At 40.5% G+C, this 23582-nt stretch overlaps 1 protein-coding gene and 1 long non-coding RNA gene across 4 annotated transcripts in view; both read right to left on the bottom strand.

The window, feature by feature from the left end:
• The window catches only part of CYB5B (cytochrome b5 type B), a 31460-nt gene extending 28710 nt beyond the window's left edge, over window positions 1-2750 (bottom strand). Inside the window, exon 1 of the mRNA XM_081275532.1 lies at window positions 2545-2750. Coding sequence (XP_081131658.1) covers window positions 2545-2706 — 162 coding nt within the window. The 5' untranslated portion in view covers window positions 2707-2750. The remainder of the gene's footprint in view (window positions 1-2544) is intronic.
• Window positions 2751-5935: 3185 nt separating this feature from the next.
• LOC308638258 overlaps window positions 5936-23582 on the bottom strand; it is a 30980-nt gene continuing 13333 nt past the window's right edge. The window contains exons 3-6 of one of the 3 annotated variants that reach the window (XR_014019798.1): window positions 17048-17139; window positions 14772-14829; window positions 11417-11518; window positions 5936-6102 (exon numbers count right to left, since the gene is read on the bottom strand). This is a non-coding gene — a long non-coding RNA (uncharacterized lncRNA). Of the gene's footprint in view, window positions 6103-6231; window positions 6352-11416; window positions 11519-14771; window positions 14830-17047; window positions 17140-23582 lie in introns of those variants that run through there. The other 2 variants (XR_014019799.1, XR_014019800.1) reach the window with 2 other exon arrangements.

The following is a 23582-nucleotide window of genomic DNA, read 5'->3' as shown; positions in this document are numbered from 1 at the left end:
AAACCACTACTTGAGATTATTGTTATCTACAAGCACTAAGTGTTCCTTCCAAATTCACTGTCTATTCTAAATCAATCAAGGAGAAATTCTGGGAAAAGGAAACCACAAATGAAAAACATGACTGCCTACCCATTATGAACTGTTTATTTTTTTTTAAATATTTACTTTTTTGTAGTTGTACACAATAACTTTTATTTATTTTTATGTGATGCTGAGGATCGAACCCAGGGCCTTGCACATGCGAGGCAAGCACTCTACCGCTGAGCCATAACCCCAGCCCCCCATTATGAACTGTTTTAACATAAAACTTATTAGGCAAATGCTGAAAGACATACCTAATGCTAAAATTTGAATACTACATAGAAAAGAGAAATCAAGGGATCTATCTAAGCTGGATTGTCATAGATCAATTATACAACCATAATTCCTGAATCTGTTTCTGGTACCCCTGTTAAAATAAAGATCACTCCTATCTAAGTCACTCTCAACTAGTTGTTCTGAGAATATATCTCAAAATTTAAAAAAACAAAAACAAAAACAAACAAAAAAAACAAGGACTGGAGATGTAATTTAGTGGCAGAATGTTTTCCTAGCATGTACAAGGCCCTGGGTTCAATCCCTGGTACTGGGGGAAATACAATTGTATACAATACAAATGCAAGAAGTTACTAAATTCTTGATTTAGCTTATCCACTAGGTAGAATTAGTCAAATAACATCCTCTTGGGCTGGGGTTGTAGCTCAGTCGGTAAGTGCTTGCCTTGTATGCGTGAGGCACTGGGTTTGAACCTCAGCAACACACAAAATAAATAAATAAATAAAATAAAGATATTAAAAAACAAAACAAAGAACATCCTCTTACAAAATTATTAATTAAAAATTAACAATTTCTCCTGTAGCCCCCAAATTAATAGAAAAAAAATTCTACTAGTATATTTGCCTCAGAAAGAGAACAGAACTGAATTTTTTTCTCAGAATAAGATTGTAATACAAGAAATTAGGGGCTGGGGATGTGGCTTAAACGGTAGCGTGCTGGCCTGACATGCGTGCGGCCCGGGTTCCATCCTTAGCACCACATACAAACAAAGATGTTGTGTCTGCCGAAAAACTAAAAAATAAATATTTAAAAAAAAGTAATACAAGAAATTAATCAGGGGCTGGGGATGTGGCTCAAGCGGTAGCGCGCCCGCCTGGAATGCGTGCGGCCCGGGTTCGATCCTCCAGCACCACATACAAACAAAGATGTTGTGTCCGCCAATAACTAATAAATAAATAAATATTTAAAAAAAAAAAAGAAATTAATCACAAGGTATAAATGCATTATAAATCTATTACTCAAAATAAAATTATACAAATACCTATAAAATTACACACTCTCACATCAAAGCCAGCCTCAAACTAATCTTCTTTTTCTTTTTTCTGGCAGCTGGAGATTGAAGCCAGGGGTGCTTTACCATTGAGTTATATCCCCAACCCTTATGTTAAGACAGCCTCTGGCTAAATTGCCCAGGCTGGCCTCAAACTTGTGATCCTCCTGTCTCAGCCTCTCAAGTAACTGGGATTACTGGGAGGTGTTCTCCTCCCTCACTGGCTACAAACTAATCTTTGCTGGCTAGCTGGTGGACTTATTCAAATAACATCCTTTACAGTTGAGGAAAATAACTGTAAAGGAGCAAGAGAACTTTTTCTGGTAATGAGAATGCTCTAATTCTTAACTGAAATTGGAATTACGTGAACAAATACATGTGTCAAAACTCATCAAACTGTACATTTTAAATGGACACACTTATAATATGTAATTTAAATCTCAGTAAAGTTAAAGTAAATGAAAAAGTCTGACCTGTTTCTTTAAATAAAAAAGTCACAAACCATTGAACAATGATCTCAGAGAGTTTGTACAATAAGATCCAATACAACAGATGGAAGATTTAAGGGACAAAGCCTAAGGCAATGGCCAAAAAAAAAGGTTCTCACGACCTTCTTGCCTCAAGGTCAACTCAAGGTTTGTGAGTGTGTGTGTGTGTGTGTGTGTGTCCCAGCAGCATAATCTATGAATTATAAAAAAAAAAAAAAAAAAAAAAAAAAACTCAGCTTCTTCTCAAGAAGTAAACACTTCTCCCCAAACGGTATTACTTCAAAACGCATACTGGAAAGAGCACAGGTACGGAGCACTTCAGACCTGGGTTCAAATGGATCTAGGCCATTAAGGATGTGACCTTGAGAGTCCCCAGCCTCTCTGAACCTCAGTTTCCCTCTGTGTAAAATGGACCTAACGATGGCTTAGAGTTTAATACAGTACACAGCAAGGGTCAATACATAAGTATCACGTGACATTATGTAAGGCGTGAGAATTTGGAGCTGGTGGAAACGCACGCAGATCTAAGACCCCCCTCCCCTTTCCCCGCTTCCTTATTAGTGTCGCGGCCCTTTTCACACACCTTATCGCCCTCAGCCAGGCCTCATTTCCTTCCTACGCACATTACGCGTAGCCTTTTCACCCCTCACCCCAGCAGCTGCCACGGGCCTCCCACCTCCCGGGCCCCACCTCATTGAGGAAGCGGGTGATATCGTAAACTCGCCCGTGGATCACCAGCCATAGTTCCTTCGAGGAGTTGCGTTTTGTCACCTCCTCCAATCGATAATAGGTGACGGAGCTCTCGCCGCCCTGCCCTTTCCCATCACTGCCGCTAGCTTCTTCAGTCGCCATTGAACCCGAGACACCTCCTTTCCGTGGCAATCTGGGTTTCTGCAGCTAACTTCCTTGAGGCAGAGCCCGCGCTGGGCCCTCCTCGGCTTCCGTAACCGGGTGAAGGCCTGGTTCGAGATCCAACCAGCCAATCAGAGTCGTCCAGCCCTTCCGCTCTTACCAATCAGACGTCGTGACTTTGGAACCGCGCCTAACGGAGGCCTGTTGATAGGTGTAAGCTCCGGAGAGGTTCTTTCACCAGGCCCGCCGTTCTGCGGAGTCCTGAAGGAGAGCCGTGTTTCCTGAGCCCCGCTTCCCTTGCCTTTCCCCGGGATCCCTCTGAGTCACACGAAGCTCGTCTTCCCCACTTTTTTTTTAATATTTATTTTTTAGTTTTAATTTTTGGCAGACACAACATCTTTGTTGGTATGTGGTGCTGAGGATCCAACCCGGGCCACACGCATGCCAGGCGAGCGCGCTACCGCTTGAGCCACATCCCCAACCCACTTCCCCACTTCTTGATCAGCCCTTCTTCAGCTCTGGGTTTACATCTTTGCTGCGTCCAGGCAGTTGATGTGGCGAACCTCGGCACAGTCTCCTCGCCAGTAAATGAGCAGGATAACCTCTACCTTACCAGAGGAGTTTGGCAAATTAAATGGGGGGGGGGGGCGTCCGTAAAGCGCTCAGCACATTTATTGCTACATAAATGACAGCCGTCATTAGAAGGGTAGGGCGACTGGCCTGAGACCTTAGGACAGCGATTGGGGGCAGAGTATGGAGCCTCCTAAGTTCCTACCACTAGTAAGTATCTGACAGTTAAGCGAATTCTTTGGTGATCAGCACCTGTCTACGTATTTTAGTTTCTACCTGATCTAAAATACAGTTCACCTCAACTGTCCCTGAGGTTCTCTCATTTTGGAATTCCAAATTTGGTTATATGTAGTGTTGTGAGCTACATATTTTTAACTCCTATTGTAACTGACAGCTTGATCATCCTAAAATGTCATTTTCTTCAGATCACTCACAGCCTAATGTAATTTAGGTCTCTCCACAATACATTCACGACCTCCTTTAGAAATATTTTCTACCATTCCCTTTATAACTAGGGCATCAGCCACTGACTCCTAAACCTACTGGTTTTGTTCCCATATCCATTGGATATCCCATCCCATATCCACCCAGTTAAGATATCCTCTTCCTCCCAATGCCTACTTACCTGTCCTTTTTCAGAAAACACTCTTGCTGTTCTGAGCTCCATTGAGTCCATCCCCTTTTAGTATCTAAGCATATACTATTTTACGAAACAGACTATCTGTAAATTTTAACTTTCCAATATATTACATCCCTTATTAGACTGAAACTATGTGAGCAATCCCATATGGTTCTTAGGATCTTCTACAAACTCTAGATTCAAATATCAACATCATTTCAGGAAGATTTACTGCATCACAAGTCCTGTGATAGGCTCTGGCAATAGAAAGGTAATATAAGAAACAAGCTCTCCAAAAGAAACAAAAACATCACACATATGTGTATATAATTCCTAGAATAGAGACTTACACCAAACGCAATGGGACAGCTCTCAAAACATGTTGGTTAAATGATGAATTCACACTAAACCCCAGTGCATGAGGCTTGTGAGAAGGCTATGTTAAAAATGCAGATTCCCTGCCCCATTTCCAGAAACTCTGGTCCAAAAGGTCTAAGTATAGAACCAGAAATCAACAGGTTTTTTTTTTTTTTTTCCCAGTGCTGGGGATTAAACCCAGTGCCTTGTGCATGCCAGGCACATTCTACAAACTGAACTATATCCCCAGCCCAGAAATTAACCTTTTTAATAAGGATTTCAGGTAATTCTTATGCAGTTTATCTGTGGAAAGTGAGTTCAGTTTTGTGTGTGTGTGTGTGTGTGTGTCTGTGTTTGTTTTGGTCCTGGGAATTGAACCCAGGACATTTAACTACTGGGCCAAGTCTCCAGCCCTGCTTAATTTTTATTATTTTTTATTTTTATTTTTCCAAGAACAAAGGTTTAACTTTAGTTTTCCATTTATTTATTTATTTGTGTGTGTGTGTGTGTGTGTTGCTGGGGATTGAACCCAGGGAGCTGGGGATGTGGCTCAAGGGGTAGCGCGCTCGCCTGCTTGCGTGGAACCCGGGTTCAATCCAATCCTCAGCACCACATACAAACAAAGATGTTGTGTCCGCCGAGAACTGAGAAATAAATATTAAAGAAATTTCTCTCTCTCTCTCTCTCCTCTCTCTCTCTCTCTCTCTCTCTCTCTCTCTCTCTCTCTCTCTCTCTCTCTCTCTCCCCCACTCTTTCTTTAAAAAAAAAAAAAAGGGATTGAACCCAGGGCCTTATGCATGCGAGGCAAGCACTCTACCAACTGAGCTATACCCCCAGCCCTAGTTTTCCATTTATTTTGAAACAGGGTCTCGCTAATTTGCTTATGGCCTTGCTTAGTTGCTGAGGCTGACTTTAAATTTGTGATCCTCTTGCCTCAGCCTTGCTGGGATCAAAGGCATGTACCACCATGCCTGGCCTGACCCTACTGTGTTTTTAAAGACAGATGGCCATGCACAGTGGCATGTGCCTATAATCCCAGTGACTCACCAGGTTGAGGCAGAGGATCTCAGGTTTGAAGCCAGCCTGGGCACTTAGTGAGACCCTGTCTCAAAAAATAAAAAATAAGGCTGGGAATGTAGCTCAGTTGTAGAGCACTTGACTAACCTGCATAAAGATGTGAGTTCAATCCTCAGAATCACACACACAAAAAAATTTAAATGGTAAAAATAAATAATTTTTTAAAGGACTGGGATGTAGCTCAGTGGTAGAGCACCCCTGGGTTAATCCTCAGTACAGAAAGAAAACAATATAGACAGACAATGAAAGAATAGATTGAGAGAATCTCTTGGGTAAAGGGAGAAGTTGAAGAAATATATTTGAAGTACAGGAAAAGCAAATGAAGGGATGCATTTATAGTGGGAAGAGATTTCTAACTGGCAAGAGCAGTGGTTGGTGTTTCCCCAGGAACTGGGAACCCATAAATATGATAGTACTCCATTTATTCCAGTTTTTTTAAAAATTTGTCATTTTCAACAAAGTTTTTCCGTATCTTTTTATTTCTAAATATTTTGTTTTTTTATACTACAAGTGAAATGATTTCATTTTTCAAACATTTGCCACCACTAAAGAGAAGCATAATTGATTTTGTACACTGACTTAATAGTTTATGACTTAATAGTTTATGACCTTGCTAAGTTCACTTACAGTTCTAGTAGTTGTTTTGTAGATTTCTTAAGATTATCTAGGGCTGGGGATGTGGCTCAAGCGGTAGCGCGCTCGCCTGGCATGCGTGCGGCCCGGGTTCGATCCTCAGCACCACATACAAACAAAGATGTTGTGTCCGCCAAAAACTAAAAAATAAATAATAAAAATATTCTCTCTCTCAAAAAAAAAAAAGATTATCTATATAACAATCATGCTATGCTAACAAAGACACTTTACTTTCCCCTTTCCAATCTGAATGCCTCTGTTTTCCTCACCTTATTGCACGGTTTAGGACTCCAGTCCAATGTAGAATAGAAATGGCAAGGAGATCAAGAACAGCCAGAGAAATGAAAAGTTTTGCTCTGTTTATGTACAATGAAACGAAATGCATTCTTCTGAAAAAAATTTTAAATGTTAATATAAAAAGAAAAAAGAAATGGCAAGATGAGCATCCCTGTTTTGTTCCTGATCTTGGAGAGGAAAGTATTCAGTCTTTCAGAATGAATTATGATTTGTCAGTAGATATCCTGTATCAGCTTGAGGAAGTTCCCCTATCCTCCTAGTTTCCTGAGTTTGTTTTATTTTTGTTTTGTTTTTATCAGGAAAAGGTGTTGAATCCTGTCAAACATATTTTGTCCATCAATTGGACTGATGTGATTTTTTTTTCCTTTACTGTGTTAAGACAGTAGCTTACAAGGATTGGTTTTCAAAAACTTAATCATCTTTGCATTCCTGAGGTGAACCTCACTTGGTTATGACATTAGTCTTTTTTGTAAATTGTTGGATTCAATTTGCTAATATTTTCAAAGGATCATTGCACTATATTCACAAAAAATGTTTATAGTTTTTTCTTCTTGAATGGAAGAAAAAACTATCAAAGAAAAAATTTCTTCAATAGTTTTTTTTTGGGGGGGGGCGTATACCAGAGATTGACCCCTGGGGCACTCGACCACTTAGCCACATCCCCAGCCCTATTTTTTGTATTTGATTTAGAGATAGGGTCTCACTGAGTTGCTTAACTCCTCACTTTAGCTGAGGTTGGCTTTGAACTCCAGATCCTCCTGCCTCAGTCTCCCAAGCTACTGGGATTACAGGCATGTGCCACCGCTCCTGGCTTGGTGGTATTTTTTCCAAACTTTTTGAAAATATGTACTGAGTAGCTTCAGCTAAGCACTGGGTCACTTAATCAGAACTCTTAGCTCAGTGCTTTCCACAGAGTCCTCAGTAAATGCTAACTACTTTGGGGTGTAATTTCTAGATGCTGAAAATGAGACCTTGTTCTTAAGGAAAATTCCGAGGAAGATGGCATTTACATTTAAACAATTTTAAACATATTTAACATTGCTGCTTCATTCACCCCCACTTCCACCCTGGTCCTGGGGATTGAACCCAGGGGCACTTTACCACTAAACTACATCTCCAGCCTTTTTAGTTATTTAGTTTGAGACAGGGTCTTGCTAAGTGGCTGATGGTGTTGGTAAATTGCCAAGGCTGGCCTCAAACTTGGGATCCTCCTGCCTCAGTGTTCCAAGTAGCTGGGATTGCTGGCCTACGCCACCAAAGCCCACTTTACATTGCTTATTTTACATATTAGATAGTTCTCTCCTGAAGCTGTCCAAGTGTGTACTCTATAATTCATGTGTGTGAGAGACACTGCTCCAGGGGAGTCATTATTTCCTTGTAGATGATTATACTGCTTTTGTGTAAATAGTGGAATTAGAACAGGGAACTGTTGAGATGAACCCTGTGCATGCTCCTTGTGAACAGAGCAAGAAGCAAGGATTCTGTCCATTTTTTTGCAGACACCAAGCACACCTACTAAGTGTTCTCATACTCTTTTATGTTGGGGGAGGAGGCATTCTCCTTTCCTGTACCAGTAATGAAATACAATGACATGATTCTCAAATTTGTTCTTGTCCTTCTCAAGGTATTATCCCCTGGCAATTTAGTCTCTTCCTTTCTTAAAAAAAAAAAAAAAAACAGCATCAAGCTGTCCATTATTCTCTTTCCCTTGCCAGGGTCAGACTGAATCAGCCAGTATCCTGGAGGTATCAGAAAGCTGATATAAAAGTAGGAAACTAAATCTCCAGGATATAGCCTCAGGGAGGGTTTGGTTGCCAGCATGCTAATTGGTTCCCAACCACAGTCAACCAGACCTCTCCAGCCTCTTTTGGGGTGAAACACCATAGGAAATGGACTCTTCTTGAGTTTCCCCCAAGACCATCCTGTTAAGTCCTATGCCAACGGGGCCCAATAGCCTCCTGTCCCCAGCCCAGCCCAAATTTTAGAAATGAAAGAAACTACTATGAGGACAGCCATTGACAAAGATGGTTTCATTCCTGCATTGGCTGCCTGGCTTTAGAACATTGATTCTTCCTCTTTGCAGTGTTTATTGAATAATAATTATTATTATTATTATTTTGACGATGATGATGATGATGCATGTGGCATTGGGGATCAAACCCAGAACATTGCAAATGCCAGGTAGAGCTCTACGACTGAGCTACAATCCCAGCCCTTTTTAAATTTTATTTTGAGACAGGATCTGGCTAAATTGCCCAGATTGGCCTTGAACTCTGGATCCTCCTGCCTCAGCCTCCTGAGTAGGTAGGATTGTGCACCATCAGATCTGCCTTAGCTTATTTTTAACAGATAGTAAATACATCCATGTTTTGAAAAGTAAATGTATGTGTTTATAAATATGTGTGTAAATAGCTATCTCCAGTTTCTAACACGTAACTACTAGTTTCTTATTTATCACCCATATCTCTTCCCTTTTTATACAAAACTTATTATGCATAGCTTATTATACATACTTTGTTTATATTGCTTTATTCACACAACAATTTCTCTTTGCATGGTGGCACACAACTGTAATCCTAGAGACTTGGGAGGCTAAAGCTGGATGATTACAAGTTCAAGGCCAACCTGGGCAATTTAGCTAGCCGGACCCTGTCTCAAAACAAAAAGCCAGGCTCCCACTCCTGTCATCCCAGTGGCTGGGGAGGCTGAGGTAGGAGGATCGAGAGTTCAAAGCAAGCCTCAGCAAAAAGCAAGGTGCCAAGCAACTCAGTGAGACCCTCTCTCTAAATAAAATAAAATACAAAATAAAATACTGAGGCAGGAGGATCATGATACAAAATAGGGCTGGGGTTGTGGCTCAGTGGTGGAGTACCCCTGAGTTCAATCCCAGTACCCACCCAAAATAAAGAAAGACAAAAAGAAAGCAAAAAGGGTGTGACTCGGTGATAGAGTACTTACATAGCACACACGAGGCCCTAGGGTCAATAACCAGTACCACACAAAATATTTTTTTTCATTTCACACTCACAAGGATGGTTATTTTTTTTTTAAAGAGAGAGTGAGAGAGGAGAGAGAGAGAGAGTGAGAGAGAATTTTTAATATTTATTTTTTAGTTCTCGGCGGACACAACATCTTTGTTGGTATGTGGTGCTGAGGATCGAACCCGGGCCGCACGCATGCCAGGCGAGCGCGCTACCGCTTGAGCCACATCCCCAGCCCCAGGATGGTTATTTTTTTTTATGTTTATTTTATTTATATGTGGTGCTCACAGGATTGAACCCAAGGCCCCAAATGTGCTAGGCAAGCACTGAGCCACAACCCCAGCCCCACAAGGATGGTTACAATCAAAAAGACAATAACAAGTGTTGAAAGATATTCAGAAAAATTGGAACACTCATATGCTGCTGGTAGTAATGTAAGAGTGCCCCTGAGTTCAATCCCTGGTACCTGCCCCCCAAAAAAGAAGTCTGAATTAGTAGTTAGGGAAAGGTCATGAAGAGAAGAAGGGAGTGACTAAAAAGCATAAAAAGAGGGCTGGGGTGTAACTCAAAGGTAGAGTGTTTAGGCCATGGGTGCCCAAGGCTCTGGGTTCAATCCCCAACACCACAAAAAAAAACAAACAGAAAACAAAAACAAACAAAAACTTGCAATACCTCTGAGGCGTGGTGCCAATGAGAAAACGGATGCAAAAAAGAAAAAAAAAACTTTGAAATAAACTCTTTTTTTTAATATTTATTTTTTAGTTTTTGGTGGACACAACATCTTTATTTTATTTGTATTTGGTGCTGAGGATCAAACCCAGCGCCCCACGAATGCCAGGCGAGCGCTGTTACCACTTGAGCCACATCCCCAGCCCTCATAAAACTCTTTATAGTGGAAAAGATTCTTTTTGTTAAAGATAATCTCATACACAGACTAGATGGCTGTCATTGTTTCTATTATAGCCTTTTGGGTAAAGCTCACTCTGAAAAAAACATATTTCCATAAACACAGTTTTCTTTAGGCTGGTTTTGCCCTCTGTATATTCCTATTGCCTTTGCTCCATGGCATTATCTAGTCTGTTAAGGATCAGTAGCAAAGCACACAAAGCTTCTTAGTGATTTAATTAACCTACCTTTAGTGGAGTTTTTTGTTGTTTTGCAGGGGTGGGGTGGGTAGTACTGGGGGGTTGAACCCAGAGCTTTACCCATGTGTACTATGTCATTGAGTTCTTAGTATATTTTAAAACCAGCTTTAGCCAGGTGCAGTGGTGCCCAGCAGCTAGGCTCAGGAGGCTGAGGCAGGAGGATCATGAGTTCAAAGCCGGGGCTGGGGATGTGGCTCAAGTGGTAGCAGGCTCGCCTGGCATGCGTGCGGCCCAGGTTTGATCCTCAGCACCACATACAACAAAGATGTTGTGTCTGCAGAGAACTAAAAAATAAATATTAAAAAATTCTCTCTCTCTCTCTTTCTCTCTCTTAAAAAAATGTTTAAAAAAAATGAGTTCAAAGCCAGCCTCAGCAACAGGGAGGTACTAAGCAACTTAGACCCTGTCTCTAAATAAAATACAAAATAAGGCTGAGGATGTGGCTCAGTGGTTAAGTGCCTCTAAATTCAATCCCCAGGAACCCCCACAAAAATAAAAACCAGCTTTATTTAAATATCTTTTTTTTGGGGGGGGGCAGGGTACTGGGAATTGGAAAAAAAAAAAAAGTTCCAGGCCAGCCTCAGCAACCCAGCTGAAGGAGAACTGGGGATGTGGCTCATTGGTAGAGCACCCCTGGGATCAATCCCCAGTACCAAGAAAAATAAAACATTTATCTGAACTAATGTACTCTTTATTAACCATTGATTCAAGTAGGAACTTCTTGTGTGTGTAGCTAAAGAAGTGAGGTGGTTATGAATTAAGTAATAAGTCACTTAAGTGGTAGCAGGAGAGGAATCAAATTTAAAAATTTTTGAATCAATAATATTCTCACTTGATCCTAAAGTTAAAAAGAAAACAATGAAACTTAAAAGGAAAATATCTTACCCAACTTTTCTACCCAGTTTCCATCCCTTTCACTCACCCACCCCAGATAATCAATTTTATTAATTGTGTATATATCTTTCCTGAGTTTGTTTTTGCAAATGCAAGTTAGTATTTCTATTTAATATAAAAGATAACAAACAACTTACAGTTCTGCATCTTGCTTTTTTTAACTTAAGGACATATCTTAGGAATGTACAGATATCAGTGCTTGTCTCACATGCCCAAGATCCTTGGTTTGATCCCCTGCACTGAAAAATAAAAAAGTTTAGACATTAACGCAGAGAGAACCTCCTTGTTCTTTTTTGACAGTTGCATAGTTTTCCACAATTTTACAGTTTGATATGAATGTGACACAGTTTAACTAGTTTTATGCTGATAGAGATTTGGATTGCTTCCAGTGTTTTGCAATTTCAGAGATTACTGTAATTAATGAACTTGATCTTACATAATCACACACACACAAGAAGAATGGGACTTCTAGGTCAAAGGCATATGCATTTGTAATGTTAGCAATTGCATAAATTTATTTCTCACTGGCAATGCATTTGAGTGCCAGTTTACCCAACCCAACATATAGGTATTATTAAAGCTTTCAAAGTATGCCAATCACATTTGTATCACATTGCAGGGTTTTTTGTTTGTTGGTTGGTTAGTTTTTGGTTCTAGGAATTAAACCCAGGAGTACTTTACCACTGGAGCTATATCCCTAGTTCTTTTTGTGTTTTTATTTTGAGACAAGGTCTCGATAAGCTGCTTAGGGCCTCCCTAAATTGCTGAGGCTGGTGGCAATCTTTGGCTCCTCCTTCCTCAGCCTCCTGAATGGCTAGGATTACAGTCATACACCACTATGTCTGGAGTAACTTCTCATTATAGTTATAATTTGCATGTATCTTCTTATGTTTGAGGGTGAATATCTGTTTCTATGGTTTAAAGTCAGAAAGGATTTGACCAATCTTCTACTCAGATAAAGTTCTGAAAAATAATCCTAATGGCCAAGAATTTTCTTGAATTGAGATGAGTTAATTTCTATACGCATGCACCTGACTGTCTTAGAGGATATTCCCTCTCCCTGGATGGTCTCCCCAACCCTAACTTCATGTATTGGTCTTAATCTAATCTAGATTTAAATGCCAGAACCTAAATGAGGCTTTGGCTAGTACCTCGTCCTAGTGGCCACCTCTCTCTTTTAAAAAAATTTTTTTAAATATTTTATTAGTTGTTGATGAACCTTTATTTATTTATATGCGGTACTGAGAATTGAACCCAGTGCCTCATACATGCTAGGCAAGTGCTCCACCACTGAGTCCTAGTGGCCACCTCTCTAACGCATCATTCTATTTACTTTCACGCCATAGAATTCATGGCTACATGATATTTTCTGACATATGTGTCAACTGATCTCTGTGTTCACTATTGTATCCTCAGTGTGTGATATTGTGCTTGGCACACAGTAGGTACTTAATAACCATCTATTGAGTAAATAAATGCCCAACTTCTGGAATGAGGGGAAAGGGTGAAATTTCTAAAGAGAGTTTTTTGATATTGGAGTGTGGGAAAGAATTTGACCTTGCTACTTGGTTGAAAATGCCTACAGGCAGCCCTACTGCTTTATTTCCAGAGCATTTTAATTTTGTGCTAACTCTGAGCTGTGGACGTGAGACCCACCCCCGGTTAAGTTCAGGTTAGGTTTGGGACACTGAAATGAAATATTTTCTTTCATCCATAATCACTGAATCAAGTCCTATAAATCAAATAGTTAAGACGCAAAACACAAACAAGGTCATAATTTGTTTCTTCCTGCCCTCTGTTTTTCTTGGCATGAAAAAACTCAGGGTTTTCCAGACTAGAGATGGGTAATGACATTGGAGGGTGATTCATTGAAAGTGGTCTAAATAACTGGCCTTTTATTTCTTCTCATTCTTTCCCCTTATTGTCCCAACTCATGTAAGGAAACACATTGAATAAAATAGCTCTTCTGCTGATAAAGAACTTTCCATTGACTCTTTGTTCATTTGCATCTATATGTTCCCATAATCAAATTCTTGGAACTGAACGGACTAACATGAGAAAGAATAGATGTGAGGGTATATCTGGTAGAGAAGGAAGGTCAATGGCCCTGACTAGTGGAAATCTTGTCTCTTCCCACCTTTTCTTACCGAAGCTGCCTATCAAGACCCTGGCCACATAAGCAGGAGGCAGGTATGACTATGGGCAAGTCTGACAGCCTCAGTTCTTCATCTGTTAAATGGGTGCTATCATACCAGACCTTCTCTAACAAGCATCATTACTTTCAACTGAGGCCAGGAGAAAGGGAAGTGGTAAAATCAAAAAAGCATTTAATAGTATATATACATCACAATATTAAGAGAAACAACAGAATACACTATTTTTATCTTCTACACTATGCACTTCTATATTATTTGAATTACTTGTATAAAAATTTTACAGGAATAATGAGCCAGGTAGGGTGGCACATTCCTGGAATCTCAGCAACTCAGGAGGCGGGGGCAGAAGGATCATAAGTTTGAGGTCAACATGGACAAATTAGTGAGGCCTTGTCTAAAAATTTTTTTTGGATTGAACTCAGAGCACATGACCACTGAGCCACATCCCCAGCCCTATTTTGTATTTTATGTAGAGACAGGGTCTCACTGAGTTGCCTAGAGCCTCACTATTGCTGAGGCTGGCTTTGAAGTCGTGATCTTCCTGCCTTAGCCTCCTGAGCTGCTGGGATTACAGACGTGCACCACCATGGCCCAGCTTGCCTAAAAGTTTTTGAAGGGCTGGGGATGTAGGTCTGTGGTAAAATGTCCCTTGGTTCAATCACCAGTACTTAAAAAAAAAAAAAAAAGAAAGAAAGAAAGAAAAGAAAAAAGGGTAGAAAAAAATAGTTAGAAAAAGTTTAGACAGTAATAAATCAAAATGCTAAAAGGTAGTTCAAGAGTTGAGAGTCGTAGTTAATTTTACCTTTCACCTTTATGTTTTTCTATATCTTTTTAGTTTTTTCAAAGATCATACATTCCTTTTGTAATTTAAAATAATAATAAAATGTATTTTAATTTAAATTGGTTTGTGTGTCCCAATCTCCTGCACATCTCTGTGGAAGTGAAACAATTTATTTTCTAAGAGGTGGGCACAGAGGATAAAAGTGGGAGGAGAGAGGTGGGGGACAAATGTGACTATGATCCTGGTCAGATGAGGCTATGGAAAAATACCAGGGATGCCACACCCTCCACATGGCTCTGCTGGAGTCTAATTTTGTGTGTGTGTGTGTGTGTGTGTGTGTGTGTGTGTGTGTGTGTGTTTTCCTACCACCTGGTCCTGGGGATGAAATTCAGTGTCGCCTCTGCAAGGCAAGCAGCTCTACCACTGAGCTGTATCCCAGGCCACTGTTGAATCACCTCTGTGTTGTTCCTGCCTGCCCCTTACCATATGAAATAAAAGTTTGTTTCTCCTGCTGATATAAGTAAATCTAGCTTCCGTGCCTTTATTGCAACGTACCTCTGAGCACTCCACTGTTCCTGTGAGTTCCCTAGGAATTGCTCCTTGCTCTTGTGACCTTAATAAGAAAGGGGGAGAATAAGAGGGTGAATCTGTGGGTTGGTGGTTCTTGAGGATTTTTTCTTTTTTGGTACTGGGAATGGAACCTAGGGGTGCTTTACCATTGAGCTACATCCCCAGTCCTTTTAATTTTTTATTTTGAGACAGGGCTCACAAATTTGCTTAGGGTCTCACAAAAATTGCTGAAGCTGGGGCTGGGGTTATAGCTCAGCAGTAGAGCGCTTGCCTCACACACATGAGGCACTGGGTTCGATCCTCAGCACCATGTAAAGATAAATAAAATAAAGATATTGTGTCCATCTTTAAAATTGCTGAAGCTGCCCTTGAATTTGTAATCCTCCTGCCTCAGCCTCCGGAGTTGCTGGGTTTAGAAGGATGCACCAATGTGCCCAACTTCTTGTTGACTATAGGGATTCAATTAATAGCAAGCCTTCTCCCTTCCCAGCTCTAAACTAATTGAGGGAGAAAAGAAAGCCAGAAAATGAATTATCTTCCAATAAAGGCTATAGGTTGGAGCTGGGCATTAGTGATGCACGCCCATAATTCCAGAGGCTTAGGAGACTGAGACAGGAGGATCATGAGTTCTAAAGCCAGTCTCAGCAATTTCGAGGGGCTCTAAGCAGTTTAGGAAGACCCTTCTCAAAATAAAATATATAAAGGGCTGGGGATGTGACTCAGTGGTTAAGGTAACCCATGAGTTGGCTGAGTGTGTGTGCTAAACAAGCTTCCTGTTTATAGGGGAGTTTTGGTACCAGGGATTGAACCAAGGGGATCTTAACCACTGAGCCACATCCCCAGCTCCCTGCTTATTTCACCAGCCCCAGGCAATGACAGAGCATGCTCCTTCCCAGCATCGCCCACCTCCACCCCGCCAAAATTGGGAATGACCCAGGACCTCACGCATGCCAGGCTAGCACTCTACCATTAAGCCCCCTCCCAGCATTTTGATCCTAGAAGCCCAGAAAGAGGAAGACACCGAGTGGTTCATGCCCAATTTTTCTTAATACCCTCCTTCTCCTATGTGCAGGATAAAAGGGTGAAGAGCAGCCTGGGTTACATTGGTTCATGACCCTCCACAGTGAAGGAACTATCTGGAGTAGGAGGAAGCATTTTCCTCTCTAAAGTCCATACTGTTTCTTGGATCATAGAACATTATAAGACTGTGAAGCAAGTTATAAACAGTCACTATCTCAGGGGCTGAGGTTGTGGCTCAGTAGTAAAGCGCCTGCCTGGCATGTGTGAGGCACTGGGTTCTATCCTCAGCACCACACATAAATAAATAAATAAAGGTCCATCAACAACTGAAAACATCTTAAAAAAATAAAAATAAATAAAAATAAACCACTATCTCAGAAAAATGCACCTAGGCACTGTGTTATGGAAATAATTGCCTGTCGGCCTTTCCCTTTTAGGAGCCCCAGCTTCTGAGAAATTGTTCTTACTCCATTCTGTGTGAAGGCAGTAGGGCTGCCTACTACCTAATCCTACATAATCAGTATGTTCTGCCTCCCTTTGGTGACAGGATGGGCCACGTGATCCGATCTACCCAATCAGAGAAGCTCCTTTATTTGGCCCTTTGTTTCAGGAATCAGGCATGATTTAAGGAAACCAACAAGAGAGTTAAGCAAGGTGGGGGCAGTTAGGGAAGACTACTGCTTTAAGAATACTAAAGTGGAAAAGAAAGAAGGCTGGAGCTGTATCTGCCAAGTGGAAAGATTCAGTCTGAAGAATAGAGCCCAACAAAGCAGAAAGGTGCCTTAAGGACATTATTGAACACTTGCATCTAGTCACAAACGAAATCTGGTGTCTTGGTTACAAGAGCCACTAAATTCGCCTTTTCTTCTTTTAAACTCCCAGCTCAAGTTAGTGTGAGGTGGGGTTCTGTTCTCTGCAGCGCATACTCACACACAGAACTTGGCCTCCCTCTCCAAGGAGTACTCAGACTGCCACAAACCTCCCCTGGATCTTATGAGTCCCTTCTCTTAGTGGTGCCCATTTTAAGTTGAAAAACTGGTCAAGTATTCTAGAATATTCTAACAGATTTGGTTGCTGCATTTGTAGCAGCAATACTTGCCTCTTCACATCCACCCTCTTTCAGCTTGTCCACAATTTGGAAACCATAATGAAAATATAGCTTGGAGAATGTACGGCTTAAGAAAAGACAAATCACAGGATGCGTTCGAATGCAGGAAATGCTAGAGAAAGAGTTTATTTACCTGAGGATGGAGAGATTAAGTCCGACTATCCTCTTTTTCTTTAGATGTGGTAGATGAGAGTTGCGATGGTAAGAGGAGAAAGAGAATCCCACCTAAACCAAAGAGGATGATGTTTGGGCAAGTTAATCCGAATAAAAGCACTAGGAAGGGGCTGGTGGGGGGATGGCTCAATGGCAGAGCACTTGCCTGTGAGGCACTGGTTCAATCCTCAGCACCCACATATAAATAAGTAAACAAAATAAACGCATCGTGTCCATCTACAACTTAAAAAAAAAGTGATACATGTCACTTGGAGAAACACCATACACTTAAAAAAAAGTGCTAGATGGGCTGGGGTTGTAGCTCAGTGGTAGAGCACTTATCTTGCATTTGTGAGGCCCTGGGATCGATCTTCAGCACCACATAAAAATATTAAATAAGATAAAGATACTATTTAAAAAAAAAACACTAGAAATTTGATGCAAGGGGCTGGGATTGTGGCTCAGCGGTGGAGCGCTCACCTAGCACATGCCAGGCCCTGGGTTTGATCCTCTGCACCACATAAAAAATAAATAAATAAATGAAATAAAGGTATTGTGTCCATCTACAACTAAAAATTTTTTTAAAAATTAAAAAAAAAGAAATTTGATGCAAGATATTAGGAGAATCTGTGTGATAATAATGCCTTTTTTTTTCTTTTGGTATCCTTATTGAACTTTGGGTGCTTAACTGCTGAGCCACATCCCTAGATCTTTTTTATTTTGAGACAATGTCCATGCTAAGTTGCTTAGGACCTTGCTAAATTGCTGAAGCTGGCTTTGAATTTGTGGCCCTCCTGCCTCAGCCTTTTGAGTCTCTGGGATTGCAGGCATGTGCCACCCCCACCCAGCCTAACCTTTTACTAAGCATTTCCTTTGAGCTAGATGTTGTACTAAGCATTTTACATGCATTATAGCAATTCTAGGTGATGGGTACTATGCTTACAACCATGTTACAGATGGTAAAACTGAGATGGGTTAGGAACTCGCCAAAGGATCTTCCAGTTGATGGAGTCAGGATTTGACACCAGGGCCATCTGAACCCTGTCTTCCTAACCACTTTGTCCTTCCTCTCTAGTTTAAGACAGGTTTGACTCTAGCTCTGTCACATGCTAATTAAGTAACCTTGAGCAAGTCATCCCCTCAGCCTGTTGCCTCAAGTGGAAAATGCAGGGATTATACAAAATCACTTTCCCCACTCCCTTTCAACTCTAACTTAATTCCAAAAGTTTAAAGATCTCCAGTGCCCCAACTAGGATTTGTATTCTTGAGGGTTCCTCCCCTCCACCCAAGACCCTATACATTGGTTTTCCCATGGATTCAGGATAAAAAATCTCCTTGGGGTTATGTACTTTTTTGAAACGGATTCAAAGGCAGAGGGATTGGAAAGCCTTCTTCCTTGCTGAGTGAATCAGCATCCCGTGAGCACAGGTGACAAGTTCTGACCCGTCCCTTCACTGTGTGATATAAACCCAAAGGTCATGGCTCTGAACTTGAACCTGCTTTCACTTCTTCCTGCCTTTTTGTGGGTTTTCTGATAAGGTGCTCTAAGTCAGCTGTGACGCTGTTTTTCTCTCCTTGTGTACACAGTCCCCAGGGCATACTCTCTGCCTGCAAACTCCCCAGCTGCTTCCAGCTCTCCCTCTGCCCACAGCCCTTTATTGCTGCATTCCAACAAATTAGCCATGTGACAGAAGATTATTTTTAACTTCAATAGAGCAGCTCCCTCTCTTAATATATCATGCTTGGCCCACATTCCCTCGGTGAAAAGGGCAATAGCGGCTACTTCTGAGAACTTTTAATTACTTCAATTGTTTGCAAAACTCTCTTAGAAGCTTGGGAAAAAAAGCTATTTCTTTCACCTTTCCCTTCCAGTCCTCTTCTCTGGTTTTCTTACTGGTTATTTATTGTTGAATTCAACCTTGGAACTTACCAGGGCTCCCCAAATCCCTCTCATCCCCTGCCTAGCTGCTGCCTGTTTTCCATAGAAGGGTTTTTAAAGTTCAAATCCAACTGGGAGAGAGAAGGGAAGGCAAGTGGCAGAGTGACAGAGACCCCCCCCCACTTCAGTCCCATACAGAACCCCAGCAGACAGCAGGGTGGGGGTGACTGGAGGCATCAGCAGCACTGAGCATTAAGTATTTCCCTAGGTCTCAGACAATCCAAGAGGTCCTAATAGTTGGCCTTTGACACTAAAACTGGGCCTTCTACCTTTAAGTCATCTACACAGAATCATGAACATCTCAGTTGCCACTGGATGAACCAAGGCCCTTCTCCAATTTTCCTGAATTTTCTAAACTCCAGATACTTCTCAAATCTCAGGAGGCCATGTGCGCAGTATGACAAAAAAAATTATTGGGAGATTATATCTCCCACCTCCACCTAGAAGATAGACAGAGTTACATTCAAGTATCCAGAATTGAGAAATGTGTAGTTTCTGATGCCTGAGTTTTGCAAAGTCATTCACACAGGTTATAATAGTATGTGTATCATTCCAACTGTTTCTCTAGTATTATGTATTTTGACACAAAGTGAACTGTAAAAAGATTCAGGGTATAGTGGTGCATGCCTGTAATCTCAGCTACTCAGGAGGTTGAGGCAGAAGAATCACAATTGACAATTTAGCAAAACCCTGTTTCAAAATAAAAAAGTGCTGAGGATATACTTCAGTGGTACAGTGCCCGTGGGTTCAACCCCAGTACCTTGGGGTGGGGGTGAGGGATTATAAAAATATTGTTTATAGCCGGGGGCTTGGTGGCACATGCCTGTAATTCCAGCCACTCAGGGGGCTGAGGTGGAGGATTTCGAGTTCAAAGCCAGCCTCAGCAAGTCGAGGCACTAAGCAACTCAGTGAGACCCTGTCTCTAAATAAAATACAAAATAGGGCTGGGGATGTGGCCCAGTGGTCGAGTGCTCCTGAATTCAATTCCAAGTACTAAAAAAAAAAAAAAAAAAAAAAAAAAAAAAAAAAAAACCAAAACAAAAGATAGTTTATGTGTGAGTTGTGTGTGTGTGTGTGAGAATGGGTACAATTGTGTGCTGGTAAAAGGGAGGAAAGAATGTTGCAAGCAGTGGAAACAGCACATGAAAAGCTGTTAGGTAAGAAAAAGCACAGTGTGCTGGGGGAACTGAAAAAAGATCATTATGACTGCCATTTTGACTGCCATTTACAGGCAGCAACACAACTTAATTAGGACCATACAACTCAAGTTTTTTATGTTTTTTAAATGAGGTATATTTACATAAAATGTCAACATTTTAGAGTTCAGATCAATGGGTTTTGTCAAGTATAGTCATATAATCACCACCCAAATCCACACTGAACTTTCCCAGCTCCTCAGAAAGTCCCCCAGTACCCTTTTCGGGTCAATGGTGTCCAGCCCCAGGCAACCACTGTTCTGATTTCTATCACCTAGATGCATGCATCTTGTCTGTTCTTGACTTGACAACATATAAATAGCATCACACAGTGCAGAGTGCTTTCTATTGTGTCTAGCTTCTTTCTTCCTTCATCATGTTTTTGAGATTCAACTCTGTTGTTCCACCAGTTTCACCCTATGTAGAACTTTTCGGTTAAGTTTAGCAGGAGCCAGGCATGGTGGCCCAGGCCTGTAATCCCAGGAGGCTGAAGCAGGAGTATTGCAAATTCAAAGCCAGCCTCAGCAATTTGGCAAGGCCCTAAACAACTAGTGAGATACTGTTTCAAAATAAAAAATAGAAAAGGGCTGGGGATATGCCTCTGGATTCAATCTTCAGTACAAAAAAAAAAAACAAAAAAAAAAAACAAGAATAAGTAAACTAGTAAATTCAGGCCAAACCAGGACAATTTCATTAATGATAGATTTCCCCAGAGAGGGCTATAGTCAGCTGCCACAAACCTCGATAATGCTATTTAGACATGGCAAGGTGCTTTTGATTAAAAGAAGTTGACCACATGCACTTTACTGATTGACTTATTATTCTGCATTGAGAAGTTTATCCTGCAAATAGATATATTCACACATGTGTGACATGATGTTTGTGCAAGGATATGAATGCATTATTTGTGAAAGCCAAGGATTAGAAACAAATTATATCTATCATAAGGATCTGATTAGATAAATCATAATGAATCCAATGGAACATTTCACAGTCATGAAGAACGCCCCACTGTTAGAAAGTTCCTTGTTTTGAAATGAGATGATCAGAGTGAAAAAAGCAAGATGTAGAATTGAATATTTTCATCTAATTACTCAACAATATACTTATTGAGCAATTGCTATGTTCCAGGCACCATTCTATGTGCTGAGGATACATTGTACAAAATAAAATCTCTTTCCTTATGCGGCCTCCATTCTAGTGGCAGGGGTGAGAGAGAAAAAAAATTTAAAATAACACTACACTACATAATGTATAAATGAATCAAAACTTTATATAGTACCCCATAAATAGAATAATTTTTATGTTTTTATGTATCTGTTAAATTTTTAAAAAATTTTTATCATTGGTATTTTGTGGTTGTTGTTGTTTGTGTTTTTGTGGTGCTGGGAATTGAACCCAGGGTCTAGCACATGCTAGGCAAGTGCTCTAGCACCGAGCCATATCCCTAAATTTCTTAAAATTTTTAAATGAAAAATACATTTGTATAGTGTGCTATCATTAATGTAAAACAGAAGAATAAAAGAGAGAAGAAAACATAAATTTGTTTTTTTTGGTATGTACAAAATTTCTATTTTAGAGAAATATTGTAGAAACTGGTAGAACTGGAGAAGGAAACAGGGAAGCCGGGCCATAGATAACACAAATTTCACTTTACACTTTTTACATCTTCTGATTTTTTTGAGATATGTGAATGCATGACCAAATCCAGAATTAGTGAATACAATTACAGTTTTGGGTTTTTTTTTTTGTTTTGTTTTGTTTTTGTTTTTGTTTTTTAAGCTGGAAGAAGTAGTTGGCAGTATTTCCAAGCACCTGGGCCTCGAATTATGGGAAACGCCCCACTGTTTTTGAATCAGGACAGAAGGAAAGGGCTGACTTCCAGCTGTCACTCACTGAAGTCATGAACCAAAGCCACAGCATCACTCTAGTAAGTAAAAGAGGCACCAAAAGGACAGAAGGAAATCAAATCAGTCTTGGGCATATACATTTTTATAAAAGGCTTAGACAGCTCCTTCCTAAATTTGCATTCATATCAGGAGAGAATCATTTCAGGAAGCGAGAGTTCCTCTCTTCAAACCACTTTGGACCATCCCATTCTGGTATGAATCTCACAGAGCCAAGCTCATTTATGGGGAACATCTGTGTGGGGGAAGAGTGGTGATAAGGGCCATAATAAAAAGATCACATGAAACGGAACTTGGACACCTTCTCTTTTTTCCCAGCTTCCCTTGCATTGTTCATTTGTTTGGTTATACAGGAAGGAAGGTCTGTGAAATCTTTATGACTGATTATTTGGATTTATTCATGTGATATGAAAGTGGTATATAAAAGAGAAACCTGACTGAAATGTGCTCTTTGTCAATGTCTGAGTCCCAGAGTTGTTGGATGATGGTTTCATGATAACTGTGTCCTTGTGGCCTATGGTCACCAAAATGGTGGTGGTGGGGGGTTGGCTTTGAGTAACAATTTTATATAATTATTCATCTTTTTTTTTCTTTCTTTTTTTTTTTTTTTTTTGTTTTTTGGTGATGCTGGGGATTGAACCCATGGCCTTGTGCATGCGAGGCAAGCACTCTACCAACTGCACTATATACCTAGCACTCCATAATTATTCATCTTAATCCACAATAATTTACTCTCCTTAAAAATCTTATTATTTTCTTATATTTTGGTATCGAGGGGGTTCCTGGAACCAATACCCCTTGGATATGATAAATGATTGTATTTCTATTTATTCTTTAAAATTTATCAAATGTCATATAAATTTTGTTGTATTCATCATCAAAAATAAAGGAAGTCCAGGCACAGTGGTGCATGCCTGTAATCCCAGCAGCTCAGGAGGCTGAGATAGGAGATCACGAGTTCAAAGCCAGCTTCAGTAAAAGTGAGGCCCTAAGCAACTCAGCTAGATTCTCTCTCTAAATAAAATATTTAACAGGGCTAGAGATGTGGCTTAGTGGTTAAGCATCCTGGGTTCAATCCTTGGTACCAAAAAAACTAAAAAAAAAAAAAAAAAGAAAAGAAATATATATATATATATATATATATATATATATATATATATATATATATATATATATACAGAGAGAGAGAGAGAGAGAGAGAGCGCGCACGCGCATTTTAGCCTAGTTAATTTGTGGGGGGAGGTACTGAGGATTGAACTCAGGGGAACTGGGCCACTGAGCCACATCCCCAGACCTATTTTGTATTTTATTTAGAGACAGGGTGTCTCACTAAGTTGCTTAGTACCTGATGTTACTGAGGCTGGCTTTGAACCCATGATCCTCCTGCCTCAGCCTCCCAATCTGCTGGGATTACAGGCAAGCACCACCTGGCCAGGCTTTAGCCTAGTTAATTATTGATAGGAATGACAAAAA

This window comes from Spermophilus citellus, assembly GCF_964194105.1.
Source record: "Spermophilus citellus genome assembly, chromosome: 18".
Taxonomy (NCBI): Eukaryota; Metazoa; Chordata; class Mammalia; order Rodentia; family Sciuridae; genus Spermophilus; species Spermophilus citellus.
The sequence above is the reverse complement of the archived record's forward strand: the minus strand, read 5'-3'. Positions and strand labels throughout refer to the sequence as shown.